The 20,331-nt window shown below is 30.7% G+C and overlaps 2 protein-coding genes across 2 annotated transcripts in view; one reads left to right on the top strand and one right to left on the bottom strand.

Annotated features, from left to right (window-relative positions):
- Nucleotides 1-994: 994 nt before the first annotated feature.
- On the bottom strand, nucleotides 995-3,091 carry LOC136983542 (uncharacterized). The gene is made up of 8 exons (XM_067280302.1): nucleotides 2,994-3,091; nucleotides 2,857-2,921; nucleotides 2,691-2,759; nucleotides 2,439-2,465; nucleotides 1,536-1,604; nucleotides 1,427-1,456; nucleotides 1,304-1,345; nucleotides 995-1,167 (listed from the first exon to the last, which is right to left on the bottom strand). The coding sequence occupies exons 1-8, from the start codon at nucleotides 3,040-3,042 to the stop codon at nucleotides 1,078-1,080; spliced, it is 441 nt and encodes a 146-aa protein (XP_067136403.1). The 5' UTR covers nucleotides 3,043-3,091; the 3' UTR covers nucleotides 995-1,077.
- A 13,007-nt stretch (nucleotides 3,092-16,098) lies between these two features.
- LOC136983572 (putative leucine-rich repeat-containing protein DDB_G0290503) overlaps nucleotides 16,099-20,331 on the top strand; it is a 71,805-nt gene continuing 67,572 nt past the window's right edge. The window contains 1 exon segment of the mRNA XM_067280366.1: nucleotides 16,099-16,247. The gene's annotated coding sequence lies outside the window, so the exon portion shown is untranslated.

Here is a 20,331-nt window from a genome sequence, read left to right as displayed (position 1 = left end):
AATTTAATTCAATAGAAGTGAATTGAAAACCTTTAAGTGAACAGAATTTTCTTTCCGATGAAACAAATAATTGTCAGTAGTTGAAACTTATTTAAATATAAAACATTTTTAACAAATGGAATTAGGCATTTCAGACCTTGTTTTAAACAGATTAGAAAATATGAATTAGCTCTTCAACAGGAACGAAATTGAATTGGAATATACGTAGGTGGTTTTTTTCAATTTCCGATAATCCATAAAACAAATGTAAACAACAAAATGAATTTATTACCAAAAGGTAAGTACACACATGGTTACTTTTTGACATAATCACCGTGAAGATTGAGGCATTTGTCTATCTGTGGACGAGCTTTGAAATCCCTCTTCATAGAATGTTGTCACCAATGACTTAAGATGGGCCCTAACGTCGTTTTGAAGATCGTCATTAGTCTCGAACCTCTGCCCTCCTAGCCACGTTTTCAATTCAGAAAAGAGGTGGAAATCTTCACATATTAAAGGTGTGAAGACTTCCACACGGCTTAAAACTTTTTAAACACCCAGAATATAGCCCCGATTTAGCACCGAGCGACTTCCACTTATTTTTTGAACTGAAAACGTGGCTAGGAAGGCAGAGGTTCGAGACTAATGACGATCAAAACGTTAAGGCCCATCTCGAGTCATTGGTGACAACATTCTATGAAGAGGGGATTTCAAAGCTCGTCCAAGATAGACAAATGCATCAATCTTCATGGTGATTATGTCGAAAAGTAACTATGTTTGCACCTAACTTTTGGTAATAAATTCATTTTGTTACTTACATTTGTCTTTGTTTTATGGATTATCGGAGGTTGAAAAAGAAACAGTGTTCGTGTATCCAGTAGGACCGTTCCCGAGAAATTCTTGGAGGTTTGATCCGTCCGGATTCAATCCCGTGTTTCCCCAAAGCGGTAAGATGATGTTTTAACCGCCTTGACATCCGACCGGCGATACTTTTTAATCGATAACAACAATTAGATAATGCTCCTTATATTTTAATAAACATTTTATATAATTACAAATCTCAAACAAAAACTTAACAATGATTCTGTATCACTTTCACTATTGATAAAACATATCTTTGCATTCGCACATGAATGTGACGTCTTTATCATCACCGGAGTAATCGGAACATATTTCATCCACTTTTTTCTATAAAACAGAAAGTAATTTATATTTTAAAATTATATACGATTTAAATTATCTCCTGCTGTAAAGTAGGACCTTTTGCAATAATCAAAGTCTTAAATAAATTATATAAACAAATTATTGTTTTTAAATAAAATACCTTTACTTCCTCAAACACATTAGTGCAATCATCGGTAGTTATCTGGAAAAAATTGATCAATTTTACTTAATTTTAAAGTTGCATATATTTCTTTTAAATGTAATATTTTATAGTTTTAATTACGTAAATGTTCACGATATCCTTAATACTTTTCTAAAAAGAAAAAATATATTAAAAATTAACAAATGGTGTCTTGATGAAAAATTCGTATTAAATTATTAAAGTTATTTACATTCTCTTTGAATTTGTTCATTAAGCACTTTTTCGTCTCGTCCTCAACACATTCCCAAATTTTATTATCCTGAAATTCAATTGTTAATTGGTCATTACTGTATCACGCATTATTTTAATTTTTTATTTATATTAAAAATTTCACTTAAAAATTATTATTTTAAATTGAAGTTTCCCTTATTTTGTTTTATATGTATTATTTAAAAAATATACGACATGGGTGGCAAACCTATGACCCGCTTGTCCAAAGTGGCACAAACACTTGTTATTGTTTTACGTTTTCAGCTGAATATATCATCATTTTCTTAATCAGTTTTTTAAAATTTATTCTAATTAAAGTATATTCGCTTCATTTCTTTAAAAATAGTCATTCGAAGTCTGAAACCTCGGCACGAATAAATTATTTGAAAGATAATTATGTCTACTGTATGGCACGCGGACTCAAAACGGTTTGCAATCCCTGATGTATGATAATTCATCTCTAACCGATTATTATTTATAATATATAATCTCTTCATCTTTTTTATTAATGTCTGATTATTTTCACTTAAGGTTGAGGTTCGGCGAAAGATTTAAAAGTCTTAAGTGGGGGGCAATATTTGGCTCCCCTCTTAAGACTGTGCCATATATGGCCGAGGGGCCCCACCTTAGTCACTAGAAACCATTAAAAGCTTCACGTAGCCTGCAGATCACACCAGGCTTTTAGTTTCTAGTACGGCCTGAAAACAATATAGAAAGATGCAAATTTAATTTTATAAAATATATAATAATCGGTTACGGTAGAATGAGAGCATAATACTTTTTAAAAAATTTTAAATTCTTGTTTTTTCTTTAAATCACTACTTTAAACTTAAGTGTTAATAAAAATAAGGAATTTAGAATTTCGAAAAAAGAGTATTCTTACCTGAAACTGTTTTATAATGCATACCAACTAAAAGTAAAGTAATTTATTAATTAATTAAAATTTATAAATATTCTTAAAATATAGAAATAGCATTACTTAAATTTAAATTTACAAAATATAAATTACGATTGAAAGTATTTGAAAATTGTTATATCTTAATAAATAATTAATTTAGTTTAATTTATTTATTTATTTGAAAATAATGTTAAATAATTGTTGTTTATTAAATATATTTAATTTATGATTAGTTACTCTTTTATCATCTTTCTTATCATTGCAACACTTTTCAGCTTTAGCTTCAATTTTTTGTTTTTCTTCCTCCTATAACAATAATAATAATAATAATAATAATAATAATTCATTTTCTATATACGTTTAAATATATCCTACACAATTAAAAGAAAATTCTTTAACTCACAGTCAACTTTTCAAGTTTTCCTTTAATACAATCTTGAGTTGTCGAACTGAAACACTCTTCGCAATCTAACGTTTAAAGAGATATCAATTTTAATCATATTTTATTTTTTTTTATAATTTAATATCGCGAATACTTACTGCAAACATAAAATAATGCGACGAAAGCTAAAACTGCTAAATACTTCATTTTAAGGCTGAATGCTTGGGATCAGTGTAAACCACTAGCAAGTAGAGAGAGTTTATATAGGAAAAAGCTGTGAAAGAATTCTATAGGATTTGGAAGGGTGTCAAATTATATGTTGCGTAAAAGCCAACGACGTATTTTCTAATCCACGCAATTCGATGAAGGTCGAAAATTGTTTAATTTCGTGCACGAAATTAAATTCCTGTAACTAAGCATAAAATTCTGTTCACTTTTTATTAATTTTCCTTTAAAGTTTCGTGTTTATCTAATGCCGTAGAGAAGAATATTTATATATAAATTTTTGTTGAATTAGTGAGAAAATTTATAAATCGTAATTTTTACATTATGAATTTATATCTAATTTTTTATTTTTATTTTATTTATTATTCCTCTTTCAGTTTTGCGAAATACACAAGGAAACAGGAAATTCTAAAGCACGAATTTTCTTCACGAAGGCAAATAATAGTTTGGTGGTAGAAAAGTACTGAATAGAAAGGAATTCAATTAAGTCAAAACAGCTAAATAATCAAATTTTATTACGCTTGTAGGTAATATTTTTAATACTGTTTCGTAAAACTCTACTAAAAAGTATTAATTGAATACAAGTTTCTTGTATTCAATTATTATGAATACAAGATTCATAATAATTGGTTTATTATTATTATTATTATTTATTATGGTATAATACATATAATTGTTTGAATACAACAATATTGTATTCAACCAATTTTCAATTCGTTTTAGGAATTTAATAATTAAGTAATTAAATATTAATTATTCTAATTACGTGGATTGTATTATTATTTCTTATTATGAACAACATGTATTTAATTATTTAATTTACTGGCATGCTTTATTATATTAATTTAATTGATATTGTATATCGAATGCTCATGGAAATAACTTTGTCTTGCTTCGTAATTTCAACAATATTTTCAAATAAATGATATTCGTACTTAAATATATTTTTTTCACTTTTAACTTTTTTCGTTCTGTATGCACTATTAGGGCCGTTTTTAGGCCCATGATTGGTTTGGCCAGGCTCACAATGGACGAAATGAGAGACAGGGTTCTACATAAACTAGACAGATTGTCCATGAAATAGGTCTATTTCTGGTAAGTCGTATGCGGATTCGTTCCCGGAAACCTCAAAAAATTGTCTTGTGGATGTTTAATGTTATTTTACTTTTCGGGTTGTTATATATAAAAGAAGGATAATATGGCGATCGGTCAAAAAAATTACTCCCCCAGATTTTTACAGTTTTGGACTCAGGACACCTTAAAACGTCGAGAAATGCAAAAAGGAATAAAAATCGTGGGTAATTTTTTTTATGTATGTTAGTCTGTGTATGTGTGTGTGTGTGTGTACGAGGGGTACGATTTTGTTCACCCTCTTTAAAGCTTAATAATTCCTGTGCTTTTTTGTCGAAAATTTCTGAAGTTTCAGCAGGGAGGTCTATGAATTAGGGGGTTTGATGCTAGTAAATTTTGGTGATTAAAGGTCGAGGGGTGAGAAGATAAAGGTGGTCGTGTGTGTCTCCAATAGGGTCTGGCTTAATGACGATTTTACTCGTTATTAGCATTTAGAATCTTTTTTAATATAATCCATCTCTATCCTCAAAATTAAGTTTTCTTTCATTTTATAATAGTTAAAAATATAAAAGTTTTTTGTAAATAAAATATGATAACATATGGCGCCACCAAATGTTGCCGGGAAAGTTAAACAACTCTTCGCTGGATTTTTATAGTCACCGTCTTTTTATAATAATTAATAATATAAAAGTTATTTTTTACGAACAATTTGTTGTGACAACGTCACAATGCCGGGCTGCAGTTTTTAATCATATTTTTAATTTATTTCATTTAAAATATATGCTCTCCACCTCAAACTAGTTTTGTAGTGTCTTGCCCCTGTACATCATACTTTTCCTGCTAGCAATAAAGTAGTGTCGGTCATTTATCTAATTCCTCTAGGGAAATTTATTTGAATTGAAGTAACGTGACTTCCGGTTTGTATCGGAAGTTGTTATTCAGGGCCTCCTGCTCCACCCCTAGGCTTTCCATATATGTTCTCGATTTTCTTCTATCTAACTATGTTCTCGATATTAAGAAAGGACAGACGGACAGGCTGATGCTTGCAACTCAATTATAAATACAATGATTAAAGAATGAAATGAAGGGCTTGAAGTACCTAATCAATAAATTTAAAAGAAGTCACAATTTAGTACATAAATTACTTATATTTATGAATAACAACAGTGATTTTCAACCCGAGCTTCGTGACACCCCGGGAAGTCGAAATTCTTGTTTATTTTATTTAAAATTTAAGTAAATTATAGGGAATCAGATGTGTCACACACACGCACAAATTAGTTTAAGGTATTTATAATCAAATCACATTAAATTCCAATAACAGTAAAAAACATATTTCAGTTCGTCCCTCGTTAAATGATTGGATTTTCTAATACAGTAATACCTCGACTTACGCGAACCCGGAGTTATGCGATTTTCAAATCTCGTCGATTCGTCTTTTGTTTGAGCGCCACGCAACTCTTGATTACTCACTCTCCCCATACTATTGTTCAGCTTACATGTTCGGACGTGTCGTGCGGAATCGACGCATAGCAACAATTTATTTTGTGTTATTTATTTCCGAGTTTGTTATATCTACAGAGACTTGAGAGACTCTACTATGTCATCCAAACGAAGTAGAACTGATTCTTCTGCATCAACCAAGAAATGAAAATCTTTATTTTTGGAATGAAAAGTTAACATTATTGAAGACTTCGATACAAAAATGAAAAAGGGCTACAAATTTTAGAAAATATAGACTCGAAAGCAGAGCGCATTTCTTCTACAAAACGAGAAATAAGAAAATTATTAGCATGCTACGAAGAAATTTTGCGGGAGAAAATAAACAATCTTTGAGTCGTCAGACGAGTTTGTTAGATTTTATGAAGTTTTCTACATCAAAATGATGAAGATTTCATAAAATCTGACAAATTCGTCTGACTTCGGTTTACGATTTTAATAATATAATTTGTTATACATATGTATTATCTCAGATTTTATTAAACATTTTTTTTAAATTATTGTTTTCTTTAGTCTCTGGCCCCAATTAAAAATAATTTGTATGTATTTATATGGGAAATTATACCCCGACTTACGCGGTTATCGCGTAAGTTCGGGGTATTACTGTACTTATAAAAAGAAAGATAATTTTCCTAATATTATATATTCACGAAATTAACGTGTAAAACGATTTTCAGCGTGCAGAATATTCTAAATATTTAGATTTAAAAGTTCGTGTTAATTAAACGTTTAATAAATGTCTATAGAAAAAATGAAAGAATTTAATAACAGATGGCGTAACAACGCATGATTAAGAAATAATTCTATGTACTTAATTATAATTATTTTTTTAAATTGAATTTTGTAATTATATATATACATATATCATTGTTTTGTAATTATTTCAGATATAATTTTATTTATTTATTTATTTTTTATAATGATTTAATTCTATCACCTTGCATTTATTTATATTAACTTTTATATTATATGTTGCATTTTAACTGTTAGTATTATTAAGCATAATAAGTAAAATTGTGTATGGCGCCATCTGTTATGAGAGTTTATTATAAAAACTTTTTATATTTTTAATTACTATAAAATGACAAAAATCGTAATTTTGGCGATAGCGATGAGTTTTATTAAAAATAAATAAATAAAAACTGTAAATGCTAATAACGAGTAAAATCTTCATTAAATTTGACCTCTCTTGAAATATGACAAATGACACTCCTTTATCTACCCATCCCGTCGATCTTTAACCACCAAAATTTAACAGCATCAATTTTCCTAATAAACAAAACTCCCTGTAAAATTTCAGAAAATTTCGACAAAAAGCATAGAAGTTACAAACAAGGTAAACAAAATCGTCCGGACATTGATGTTAGTGTGTGTGGACACGCTGACATCAATGTCTTATATACAAGCTATTGTGCCAAATATAATCTCTTAATCTTTACCCTATTCTTAGATATTAAACAAAATAGACGCCAACACACAAAATTTTGTAAGCTTCTTTTTACAATTTTGGGCTCGTGGAATGTGAAAACGTCACGAAACATAAAAAAGTCCGGAAGAGATCAAAATTAGACCGATCACCATACTTTTCCTACGTTATATTCTATAACAGCTAGGAAATTAAAAAGAAAAAAAAAGAGGCTATTTGTAAACAATAAATTTGAATGAAATGGATTGACTGGTTAATGCAAAACATCAACTCACAATAGGTTTTATTCGACTTCAATTTTGACAATTATGGTTAGATCTAATTTTGAGTAGATTTGATCAACGCAACTTTATTCTAAATCAGATCCGAATTAGTCATGAAATATCACCAGGGTTTTAAATCTCTACAGTTTCTCGGAGAACTAAAAATAGACTTTCATTGTTATCGAAACTGCAGGAGGCAACTGACAGGAGAGATGAGACCAGGGAGGTCTTTTTGGCGCTGGATGAGTAACTGTAGAATGCGAATAAAAACCAGTTCCTATTGAGATTCACGTGGATGAGGTCAATGAGTCATGAAAATGCAATTTTGTGATCGTCATTTCGTTTCGTATTCCTTAATCAAGTTTTTTGATAGCCTCAGAATTAGACGTAAGAATTTATTATTATCACAAGAATGTCGGAATAAATCGAATTGATACTTAAACTATAAAAAAAATTACTCTAAAATATTATTTTGCGACTCTGAATTTACTTGAAATTTCAAAAAAATTTTTCATATGAGATATTTTATAACATTTCCGTTTACTAAAGTATTTTGCAAAATATTAATGAGGATAATTAAAGTGTTATTTTTATAGAATTAATAGATGATTTGGCATATTAATTATTAATTAATAGCCATTTATTTGTAAATTTAATTAATGATCAATAGTTAATTAAGTATTATTAGAGTGTGATCGTAATGTGAGAGGCATGCGTTTTTATAGAGCACATTCGTAAACGAAGATTTGTGCAAATTAAGACAAAATTACTCCATAGAAATTCGGAAGGGTACTTCCCCGAATTCATAAATCGTAAATAATATAAGAATTTTTGGCTTATTTTATGCATATAAATTAATTTTAATTTATATGCATAAAATAAGCCGAAAAATTAAAGGTTAAAGTTTACCTAGGGAATCCCAACAGCCGCACTTCCAGAATCTTGCTAGCATTTTCGATTAGAAATGCAAATTTTTAATTTTCGTGGGCCCGAGTACACACGTTCTAACCTAACCTAACCTAACCTATTTTAATAAATTACCCAATTATTCTTTTCTTCTGTTTGCTGGAATCAGGGAACTTGTTCTAACCTAACCTAACCTATTCTATTCCCTAATAAATTACCAATAATTTTGGTAATTTATTAGAATAGGTTAATTAAAACGAAAATTAAAAATTTGCATTCATAAATGCTATCGAGATTCTGGAAGTGCGACTGTTGGGGTTTCCTGGGTAAATTTTAAATAAGATAAAATTAAAAGAAATTCGTAAACAAAATGTAATGTGTCGCGCGAGAAATTTTTTTCGAATAAAAGTTATAGTAAATATATATTGCAAGTAACTTATATTACTCACTGCGATTTTTTTTCCTTTTTGAATTAGCGATTAATTTTACAAGATTTTTATTTTATTTTTCTATTTGCAGTTTGCTGCGTCCGCACCTGGAAAGAAAGCTTGTACCTTGTACCGAAATAATTATAATAGAATGAGATAATAGAAATGAACAAGAAGCTAACCGACAAAAGTACATGACTTTATTGGTGACATGATCGGACGGTAAGGTTGGAAACAGTGGCGTAACGTGGGTTTCAGCCGCCTGGGGCGGAGGAAAATTTCGCCGACCCCTTAAATTTTCGCCCCCCCTTTTAAATAAAATACGGGGAATCCCTACAAGTCAGTACAGACGGTGTTGTCAGTCGCTACAATGAGCAAGATGTCATTATTATACATTCATTTAAAGAAAGGGGATTCCCCAGTTTCGTCACAGAATAAGTAATGAAAAATTCCGTGCTCATTTCAATCGGTCCGAATCGTAGGTGCGACAAAAATATGAAATGAAATGGTTCAAATTTTTACAAGATATATTATTATTTATTGCGAAAAAATGCCGCCCCCTAAAAGTGCCGCCCCTGCCGCCCCCACTACGCTACGCCACTGGTTAGAAAATAACGACACAGGAAAGAAGAGACTAACACGCAGAAGGCTAGATGTCTGATTTGATTTGTTAATGCAGTGATTCAGAATACGAGTAATAAAATCGACCCCAAATTTTTCCTAACCGGTTATTTGGCACAGTTTGGTCGAAAAGCTCTTGTGTTGTTATACCAAACAGAATCAATTAACTGAATTTTGCTTCTTAAAAAGCGTGCTTTGAATCGCATTGGAATCAACCAACATGGATGAGAGATAGGACTCGAACGGGCTCGACAGCCTGGTCTGAATTTTCATGATTAATTTTGAGAATTCTAAGCGGTCAGATATCATCTTATTGAGACTATACTTTATTTCCTCGTAGTGAAAGGCTGATATTTTACCATGTGGCTATCCGATTACTTTCTAGTAAAATTTCTTATTCTTTTAATTTGTTTGTTTATTTGTTTTAAAGAAAGTTTTAATCATATTTAAGCAGAATATATAGCAATACATAACATTAATTATTATATAGATTACTAAAAATAAAAAAATCAGTCTGGTCTTTGTAAAACTTAATCAAGAAATGCAGATACAAAGACTCTCTTTCTATAAAAGTGTGTTAGATAAGGAAAATGGGTCAGCTTTCAGATTTTGAAGGAAGACTGACTTTCAAGCAAGAAACGATTGATCTTCGAGGAGTACCTTGCTATCAAATAACCTCCGAGGATAATCAGTGGCAGATTTCCCATTAGGCTCACTACGCCCAGGACTAAGAGCGCGAAACTTTCGGGCGCAAAAATTCAAATAATATTAATAACAATAAAATAATGAAAAAATAATTTTATGTAGGAACAAATTCATAAAGGAATTAGTGCAAATCAAAAGCTTAAGTAGAAACAAAATAAGACATATCAGTTAAATAACATTAAAATATGAATATATTTTGCTTGGAGTGGTAGTACTAATGGTAAGTTTTCAATAGTAGTGCCCTTTGCCCTTTTGATATTTAAATATCTGTAAAAATGCGATTATTGCAGAATTAAAATTATAAAATAGAATCATTCGATGCAAAAGTGGCACTATTAGCTTAGGGGGAGCATGCATATTGGGGGCATTTCTAAATCTGCACTGTGGGTACTACAATAACGATTACGACAATGGCTACGATTGTTAATACCAGTGGCGCATTCAAGATTTAATCTTGCGGGAGCCGAGTTGAACGGATAAAACATCTTTTAATGAGAACTCAATAAAATTACCACCTTATGTGACCGCTAATTTATAATATAGAAATAGAACACAAGACACACAAAAAAAATTCTAATTAGAAAAATATTTCCTGAAAATTTACTAGTGTTTCTTTTCCTTTTACTTTGCTGGGTGCCAAGGTTCCTTGGCCCCAGCCCCTGGGTACGCCACTGATAATATACACACTCATTTATTATATTAATAGTCTTAACACAGTGAGATTAATTTTAATTTTATTAAAATTTCGTAATGACTCAATAATATTATCAGTTCTAAAATCGATTTATTATTATTATTTTTTTTCGAAATTGAATTATGTAAAAGTATTCTAAATTACTTCAACTTATCTTCATTGATGATTAGTTTAGAATTTTTAACGTTAGGGAATTTTTAAGAAATTTTACAATTTGCAAATTTAAAATTTCATGTTCATTAATTGGAATTAACTAAATCAGTTATTCGTAATCAGTTTCCATATTCATTTATATCTAATCAGATAATCACTATAATTGTTAGATTTAAAATGTTTCAATTCGGATATAGGAAAATATTTTTCATTATTTCTAATGAGAAAAATTCTAAATCGTTTCCGTTCCCTCCTATTAATTCCAATCAATTTCACCAAACGCCACTGAAACAAGTAGAAACTGAAGCTAAGAACAGAGTCGCTCCCTACCAACTTTTACTAGCACGGGCCAGCAATGGCCGAATAGATAAAAGCACTGAACACTTGTAGTTGGTTGCTGGTTCACACCTGACCAACGGACTAGACACGTGGATTTTTTCAGGTTCACTTAAAGTGTTTACACTGTGAGTGACCATAGTCCTGGCTCATTAATTAAGTCAGACGATGCACTAGAACCTCGTAAACACATTTATTTCTCGAGCTCCCCCCAAAAAATCACATTTTAACATATACGAACGACATCGACTCAACAATCCACCACACACCATCAGTCCACGGGATAGCTTCTTCTCTTCTCCTCGCCCAAAATTCCTCTCTCTCTCCCCGAAAACATCGTCTTTCAGCACCTGCGCCGACTCGCTTCCTCCCGTTATAGGAACCGTTTTTGTTTTTATAAGAAATGAAGGCGTTGTAACTTGACAAACACCTAAGCGGGGGTCAGTTTCCAATAGAAAATCCTCCCGAAAGGCATCCCTTAGCAGATCGCCCCAGCAGATCGCATTCAGATACGAGATGTATTTTGAAAGTTGACTCGTTTTCTCTCTTTGTATGTTTTAACAAACTTAAAGTCGTGGTATTCTTAGTTTAAATTTATAAACACTGTTAAAATTATGTGACATTCTGAGGGGATAAGTTAATTTAGTTAATTAGTAATAACTTACAATTAACCAAAAAAGGTCGGAGAGGAAAAGGTCAACGGAAAAAACCCACACACATCTTATTTCTCCCGATTTCTTAGCAGATAAGACCGATTAAATGTCTCTCCGATTTAAACAATTATTACTAAGGTTGTAATATAAATCCTGACCTTAGTCACTACCGGCAATTAATTTTGTATGTTTGATAGTTGTTATCGCGATTATGAAGTAAAAGAGTAACAATGCCGGATAGAAAGTGTCAATAATTCATCGAAACGTCCGATTTCGGACAGCTTGTATAAATAACACCCGGACTCAGTTCGAACTTAGAACATATTGCATCAAGCTTGCATCAGCCAGACAGTGGTAACTAGGCAGGTACCCACTCCTCGGCGCGGACCATCCAGAAGAAGCAAGGACACAGGCTCTGTCCGTCACCCCTCCCGACTCCTCAGCTGACATCGTATGAACGGGATCTCTGAGGTAATTAAGTAGATCTATGTGACTCTCTCTCCGCGTCTAGATTTAGCAGACCCGCATATCGGGTGGCATACGAAATCTGTGTCGCGCGGGTTATATCTTTGTATCGATTATCGCGATATCCATATTTAGCCATAACTTTATAATTTCATGTATCTTAGTTTAGAGATATTAAATTGTTGTGTTATGTTAAATCTGTCTATTCCTGAGAAACGGCCAGCACCTATCGACTTACTCACCTCCCTCCCAGTCAATTACTTGCCCTCTTAAAGCCATCCATTGACACAGTGACGGTCCTCACCAGACCGTGCCGGTAAGCGGGGCATAGAGATCTCTTCCCTATCGCCCTCGGTTCTCACAATTACATTACAGAAAATCAAATTAAATGATAAATTTCAGTGAATGTAACGGTAATTTAATTAAATAATTAAATGCGAAACGTCAAGAAAACTTGGCTGGTGATCACACAATAATTCTAGTTTTCTTTATTATTGTGAACGTCTTATAAAGAAACAAATATAACTTCTGTTCACGTATCTCTTTACCTTCAGTATGAATTTCTTTGATTCACAACGGAATTATCAAACTGAAAGAAAATTAATCGAACAAATCAAACGAAATCGATGCGAAGAAACAAAATAATTTTCGTTAAAGGAACATAATTTTGAATTAAAAGTTAATGACTATTTTATTTTGCTGAAAATAGAATTTTTAAAAATAATTTCGATTTTGTTAGTTTAATTTATTATTACACTTTAAGAGTGCAAAACTGGTATAGTTTCCCGCAAAGCTGGCTATTCTGATTTAGAGTAATGCTTTGCAGCAAAGTAAGATTTACAGGCGACAAAGTCTAAAAATGAGTATTACCGTATTTAGATTTCTTTTCTTTTGCAATATTTCACTTAACTTAAAAAATAATTCAATTTGTTTAAAAGAAAATCAATCTCATTAACACTTTAAATTTTATTCTGTTAATAATATAATTATACGAGTGTTATCAAAAACATATTTAAATTCACTTATTGAAGTTCATTAAAAAATCATGGTACTGGTTGTAAGTGATTATAATATCATAGCAAAAGCAGAATTTTCTGTGTAACAACGCTACAATTTAAAGGAATCTTTAGTGCCTTAAGACCTCCTCTTGTATGGATACGTGAGACGATACGGTCAGGTATACTGGCACAGTATGCTATCCTGTGAAAAATTTTCCTGCAAACATTGCAACTGCCAGATCTCTCACACTCGTAAATAACCGAAACTAACGTTCTATCTGGTCCTACAAATGCTCGATGAATAACAAATCTGGAAACCTTGCGAGCCAAGGAAGTGTGACAACATAACAGACATTCCTGAGAAATCCCCTGTGTTCGTATCTTGCTGGAAATGAATGTTTGCAGCTCTGCCATGAAAGATTAGACATGAAGTACAGGATTTCCTGAATGATACGGGAAGTGGCAAGGTTCTATAGCGAGGCTTCCACCTGTTTCTGAATGATGGACAAAGACGCCATTGCAGTTGTTCGTGCTTGTCTCATGATCAGATAGATGATCATCTCTCTTGGTGTCTGGAGTGTCCAGAATCTACCCACGTGGGGTCTCCCGTATTCACTGCTTCCAGAACCTCCTCACCGTAAGAAGGCCCAAATGGTTAGAAATTCAGCAAAATGGCCATCCCGCTTCTCTCAGTCTGATGATGCGGTCTTTCAACTCCGTCGTCATTGTGTGTCATGTTTTTGATTGTTGTGTTTGATGTTTGATGTTGTGTGTCATGTCTTTGATTGCGTCATACAAAAAAACCGGGATTCAAAGATCTCCAAACAACAAGAACATTGAACATTCGGAATACAATGAGCCTTTTTATAAGATACTAAGGCTATTTTAAGGCATTCTAACAGCATTACCTGACATGTAATTGGACCACAAATATATATACAAAGACAACAATTAACTTTCCATGAAAAATTAGAAAACTTAAAGATATAAATAATTTACACAAAGTTTTCTGGTACAGAATATTGTAATTATTAAATCAAAAGGAAACAGTACTATGAAGAAAATGAAACATAAATTTAAAATAATATTTTTAAACCTTTGTTTTTATTCTATTTAAAAAAAATAAATAAATAATAGAAATTTCAACGTAATCGTTTCTGAACAAGGAGAAATTTTGTTTGAAAATGACAAAATTTCTTGTAAAGGCAGATCAAAATCTATTAAACCATGTTCTTGAATTTTGGCATGAGAAATAACTCCAAAATTCAAAAAAAAGTGACGCGTTTGGCCATTCTTGATGCAAAATGATTCCAAAGTAAATATTGTAAAGGTTATTTGAGACTTTTCCCCCTCACAAATACTTTTTTGGGTTTCTTCATGTTTTTAAAAATTTCTGAATTCTCTTTATAAAATCCTTTAAAATTTATATTTTATTTTGTAAGCTGATTATTGATAAAATTATTTAGTTTTATTTTAAAATAATTTTAACGATTGCCACAATATATTTATTACACCAAATTGTTTATTATTAATAATATATACATATATATATTTTTTTTTTCTAATATTATCCACGCTTAAAATTTTTATGTCATTTTTTAAATCAAAATCAAATAAATTAATATTAATTTACTTAATTTTGATTAAATATTTGATGATAATTAAATTTCTTTAATTAAAATTTATAAACTAATCTAAATTAACGAAATTTAAACAGTAATTTAAAAAATACATTTCATTACTAACTGATATCACTTTATTTAACTTTAAAAATAATTTTTTACTTATTTATTTATCATTTTGAAATTAGTTTTAATTAATATATGCCATTAATTTTTCCCAATTAAAAGTAATTTTGAATTATTTCATATAACTTACTTAAATCTGTCTTTATAAAACTCGTTGATCTTCGAAGAAAATCGTTGAAATTGCTAAAAAAAAATACACATATCTAGGAAAAATATAGGAATGTTATTAATGTGTATAATATAGGAAAAAATAAAGTAATAAAATAATATAGGACTGTTATTAAGAGAGTAAAATTATATTTTATACTCTTAATAATATTTTTAAAAATATAAAATTAATTATATTTTGTCTCGTTCTTGATTGTTCTCGTTCTCGTCCGTTAAATTATATTTAAACTTCTCTGGAATACTTGAAATTTGTTAATCGATATCTTTATCGATAAAGTTATTAGGCCTATTTTTAACTGGAAGTTGGTTTTTGAAATAATTATCCTATTTTTAGGACTAAATAATAGCCATTTTATGTTATAAAATGGCGATTATTTAGCTCGAAATGTAAGTGTTTTACAGTAAATACGGATTTTACAGCAGTACAGTCACTTTAAACGCGTTGTCGTAAAACAATTATAAAATAGAATATTATTTAAGAGATTCGCCAATTCGTTAACGTAATTTAAGAAATTGCATTTTAGAGTAAATTTTATTTCGAAAAATTCCGTGTGGAAGCTAAATTTTATTTTTAAAAAGTAAACATCGGGCACGTTGTGCGGTAAAGCGGCTTTAATACTGGTCGGATATTCAAACCAATGATATAGTCCGTTTCAAACAAAAACGACTGTCATTGGCTCGCTTATCCAGCTGTATTAAAGCCGCATCCAATAGCACATCATGAAATTTTCTCTTTAATTCTTAATAATACGCCGAGAAATGCGCATTCAAATTTCTTATCCAGTTAGAAAGTATCGGAAATACCGAATATAATTTAAATTTAATATAAGAATAACGATTATTATTTTTTAATTTTGAAAATGTAAAAATAAATATACAACAGAAATGACAAAATGACGAATTTATATTCGTACCAATGCAGGGATGTGGCTAAACGACGACGTAACGTTAGAGGGCGTTATAACGCTGTCTGCATTTTCGGATAAAGATAGAAAAGTGGTGCAGGTTTGAGATGTTATTATTTAGATGAGAATCGACATATTTAATTTTAGGTAAGAATGATTTCACTTACTTTCATCATCTGGTTTATTTCGAATATTTTCATTTTTATTTATTCTCTCAATTACGCATCTATTGTGTTAATGACAGAACAGACGACGTGAAATGACCGCTCGCGCTTTTTTTTTTTTAATTTTATTTATTTTAATTTTCGCCGGTATAAATTATTCTACAGAATACGATTCTTGAAATTAATCCAGAAAAATATTCGACGAATTTCGGATTTTTAAAAATAGAAATAAGCTGAAATTTAAACGAATCTTGTCATTTTAATCGATGCGTAGCTTATGAATATAAATAACTTCGTTCCTGTTAATTACTACATAAACTAAGAATTTTTCATTCCTAAAATATCCTTAATAATTACATAAATTACTGCTTTTTTAGATAAATAAAAAAACAAATTAATTAAATTTTAAATTAAATTATTACTCTTTATATATAAATATTTATATAAATTCTCAAATCTGGATGTTTATGATTTTAATTATGGAAGAAATACACATGTAATAAGGAAAAACAAATGTAATAATGTTACTGTTAAATGGGCTACTATAATATGGTTATATACAATTATGTGCTCACCTTTTCATATTTACTATGTAATTTATTACAAATATATAAAATTGTGGCCACAAAACGTCGAGCATATCCAAACCCGATTTAACCAAGCTTTTGCATTATACGAGATAAACCTACAAGTGAATGCTACTTATAATTTACAGAAACTTTGCTGTAATTGCATAAATACTTAATCTTGACCGTGCTGAATGAGTGCCTCGTGCTGAAGTGACTTTTTTATTTTTACTCTCCATCGTGTTGGTGTTAAGAAGAAATTCCTCCAGTGTTTGTTCCAGCTTTGGCTAGGGCAGTTGAGTGGTGAGCCCGATGTATCTGGGACAGGCTGTGCATGAAAAATGAAATAACTGCAGAACATTATGGCAAAGAAGGGAGGAACTGCTATGAAATAAAGGATTTTTTAAAGAGTTTTTAAAAATGATGATATATGGCAACTCAAAGTCTGCATAGTTATTAAAATCATCAAATGTCCTGTGATTTATAAAAACCACATGTTTCGGAACACTGTATATATTTATTGTAATCGTCTTCATATACACCGCATATATAATAAGAAATTAAAAAGTAACCAGCATTATACATAAGATAATGAATAACAATGTTAAGATGCAGAAATTTGGAACAAAAAAGTATGTACAAATACAAACTGTTTAGAATAAACTTAAGCAAATTCATAATAGTATTCTGTAGGAAATCCTTTTTGTCTAATAACTTCAAAATTAGTTTCATCAAGAATAAAATATTTTGAAGTATCATCTTCTATTTTAAACATTCTTCTTGCAAGATAGTCTTTAGTGTATTTTTAGATGAAACATCATGGTTTGTATTACTTGTTCTAATAAATCCCACAAATGATCTATGGGGTGATTTATGGAGGTGTATGCCATTTGTCTTTGAACATTACACAGTAACCATTCTTGCACAATATGTGAAGAATGCTTGCAATCATTGTCCTATAGCAGGGGTGGGCAAGCAAGAGTTCAGTGGGAGCCGAAATGTAAGTTTTGCAAAATGCATAGGAGCCGCAGTTATGTACTGTCATGGTGGATAGTATGGTAAGGTGCGCAATTTTATTATATAATATAAATATAATATATTAAAAAAGTCATATTATTTTTTTTAAATGTATTTTCACAAAATTGTAAAAATAATAATAATAAACAGAAATTAACACTTTCAACAAGAGCTGCATCTACCTCAAAAAGAGTCGCATTTGCCCATGTCTATCCTATAGAAATATGAAGCTATTCTCCAATCCCAATTTTTGCACACTACTATTAAATTTTGGGATACTATAGATTACTACCTATGGAATTTTGGGACTGAGTATATATCTGAACTGAGGAGACAGACGAGTTCAACGATACCATACTTTTGGACTGGACACGAAAAATAAAAAGGTTATCATGCTTTTTTCGGCAGTCGCGTGATGATCGGGAGTTGCGTTGCTCTCTCCGCTAAGCCTATTGCATGTTTAACAGGCAGTCTGACATGTCAGCCATATATACCTTCAACAGAGGCAGATGTTGATCCACGAGCACACTGATTGTCTGCAGTTAGAGTTAAGTCCTTTTCGCACACCCTCGCGCTCCTTGACCTCGGGGCCTACGGCCCCTCAGCTGAAAACATGCTTGCTATCACTCGTGATTGGCTAGTACTACGTGCCACTATCACAGCTTTTCCAACAAACCTAACCTATCCCTCCAGGAGATGACCATCACCGGGAGATGGTTTGCAGACTTTACCGCAAGATGGTGGTACTAGCAACTATGGTGCATCTACATGATAGCATTAAAAAAGTATGATAACTTAAAAGTATGATGACTTTCTTATTTTTTGTCTCCGGTCTAAAAGTGGGTACCGTTGAACTCGTCTCGGTCCCTGAGTTCAAATATACAGCTATATATAGCTCTGTTCCGAAATTCCATAGGTGATAATCTATAGTACAGCCTTAAATTTTTCTTTAAAATATTTAATCATATCTGTTCATATTGTGCTATAGATGAATTTTAATGTTCCAACTCCACCAGCAGCCACACCTCAACGTCACATTAACACTCATATTTAACAGTGGCATTTGTATTTTTTGCTTGAAATTCTGTGTTGGGCTTTTGCCATATACATTCTCTTCCATCAGAAGCAAATATATAATATTGGATATATCATCACTAACAAACACAAATTCCAAAAGTGTTCCAATTTCTCTACGTATTAAATAGAAAGAAGCTTCAAAATTTGCATGATCTTAAAATCAATAGTTTGTCTGATAGTGCATCCATTGAACATTGAATATTTTTTTAGTACTAACCTTCTTATTTTCACATATAGCTGTTTCTGCTGCTATTTACTTTTGGGTTTATTTTTACTTTTTTTGTAATTTTTCATTCTTCTGGAGATGTTAATATTTTTATGATCCTGATCTAGACTTTGAGAGTACATTGCCTGTTGCTTTAAAGTTATCAATTACTCTTTGAATGCTGGAATAGGAAACATTATTTGAAAAAGCCTATCTCATAGTGTTTTTCCTTCATTATGAAATATAATTATTGATGCATATTTAGTGACAATTAATATCAAGAGTTCAATATTCTTTAATGATCTTTTAAATTTAGCAAGAACAAAAAGCAGTTGTAAAACAAGTCTAATTTTTATAATGAATAATGGTTAGTAATGGATAAATTTCAACTTTTAGAGGTATTTTAGGGTGAGAGTTTGAGAATTACTAGTAGGCAGACTTTTTTGGCACACATTTTGTAGACAGGTTTGTTTTATGTTTTAGCATTATAAACTTTTTTAAACAATGAACATTGTATATGTTCATAAACATGTCAAGCAATTTATTACACACAAAAAAAAATGAAGTAACAAATATCAAGGTTTTCTGTGACATTAAAAAATTTTTAACTGCTGTATGCAACTTTTGAGTCACTGTATATTGCAGAATAACTTTGTTACCTTTTTTTTTTTTTTTTGTTCAACTTCATTATAAGACAAACCATTACAAGCCATTAATATTTAAAATGTAACTATAAATACATATTTTTATTCTTGGAACTATTTTGCATACTAACTGTATAATAAGTGGTGTAAAAAGTTTTTTTATACAAGATTAAAATCACTAAGATAGAGGTTCAAAAGTGATGCCATATAAATCTTGGACTTAATTTTTAATCTGAAATAACTGTGGTTATTGATTTTGAGTTTTTAGTTGAGGTAGCATCAGTCTATGTTACCTCAGATAATTTGGGTTCTACTATATTTTAATACAACTTAATGAACTGATCAGAACGTAACAAACCTTGTTACATGGCAAATATTGTAGAATTTTCTTCATCTTGTGTTCAGATTTGGTAAACCTGCACATCTTGTTTTATTTATAGCCATATTTTATTATAAAAAAATACTTTAAAGTACACAAAAAAAAAAAACTAAAAATATTTTAAATACATTAAACAAAACCTTTACAATCCAGTAAGTAATTTTAATGTAAATTCAACA

This window comes from Centruroides vittatus, unplaced genomic scaffold (genome assembly GCF_030686945.1).
Source record: "Centruroides vittatus isolate TY-2023 unplaced genomic scaffold, ASM3068694v2 contig_883, whole genome shotgun sequence".
Lineage (NCBI taxonomy): Eukaryota > Metazoa > Arthropoda > Arachnida > Scorpiones > Buthidae > Centruroides > Centruroides vittatus.
This window is presented reverse-complemented; position numbering and strand designations above follow the sequence as displayed.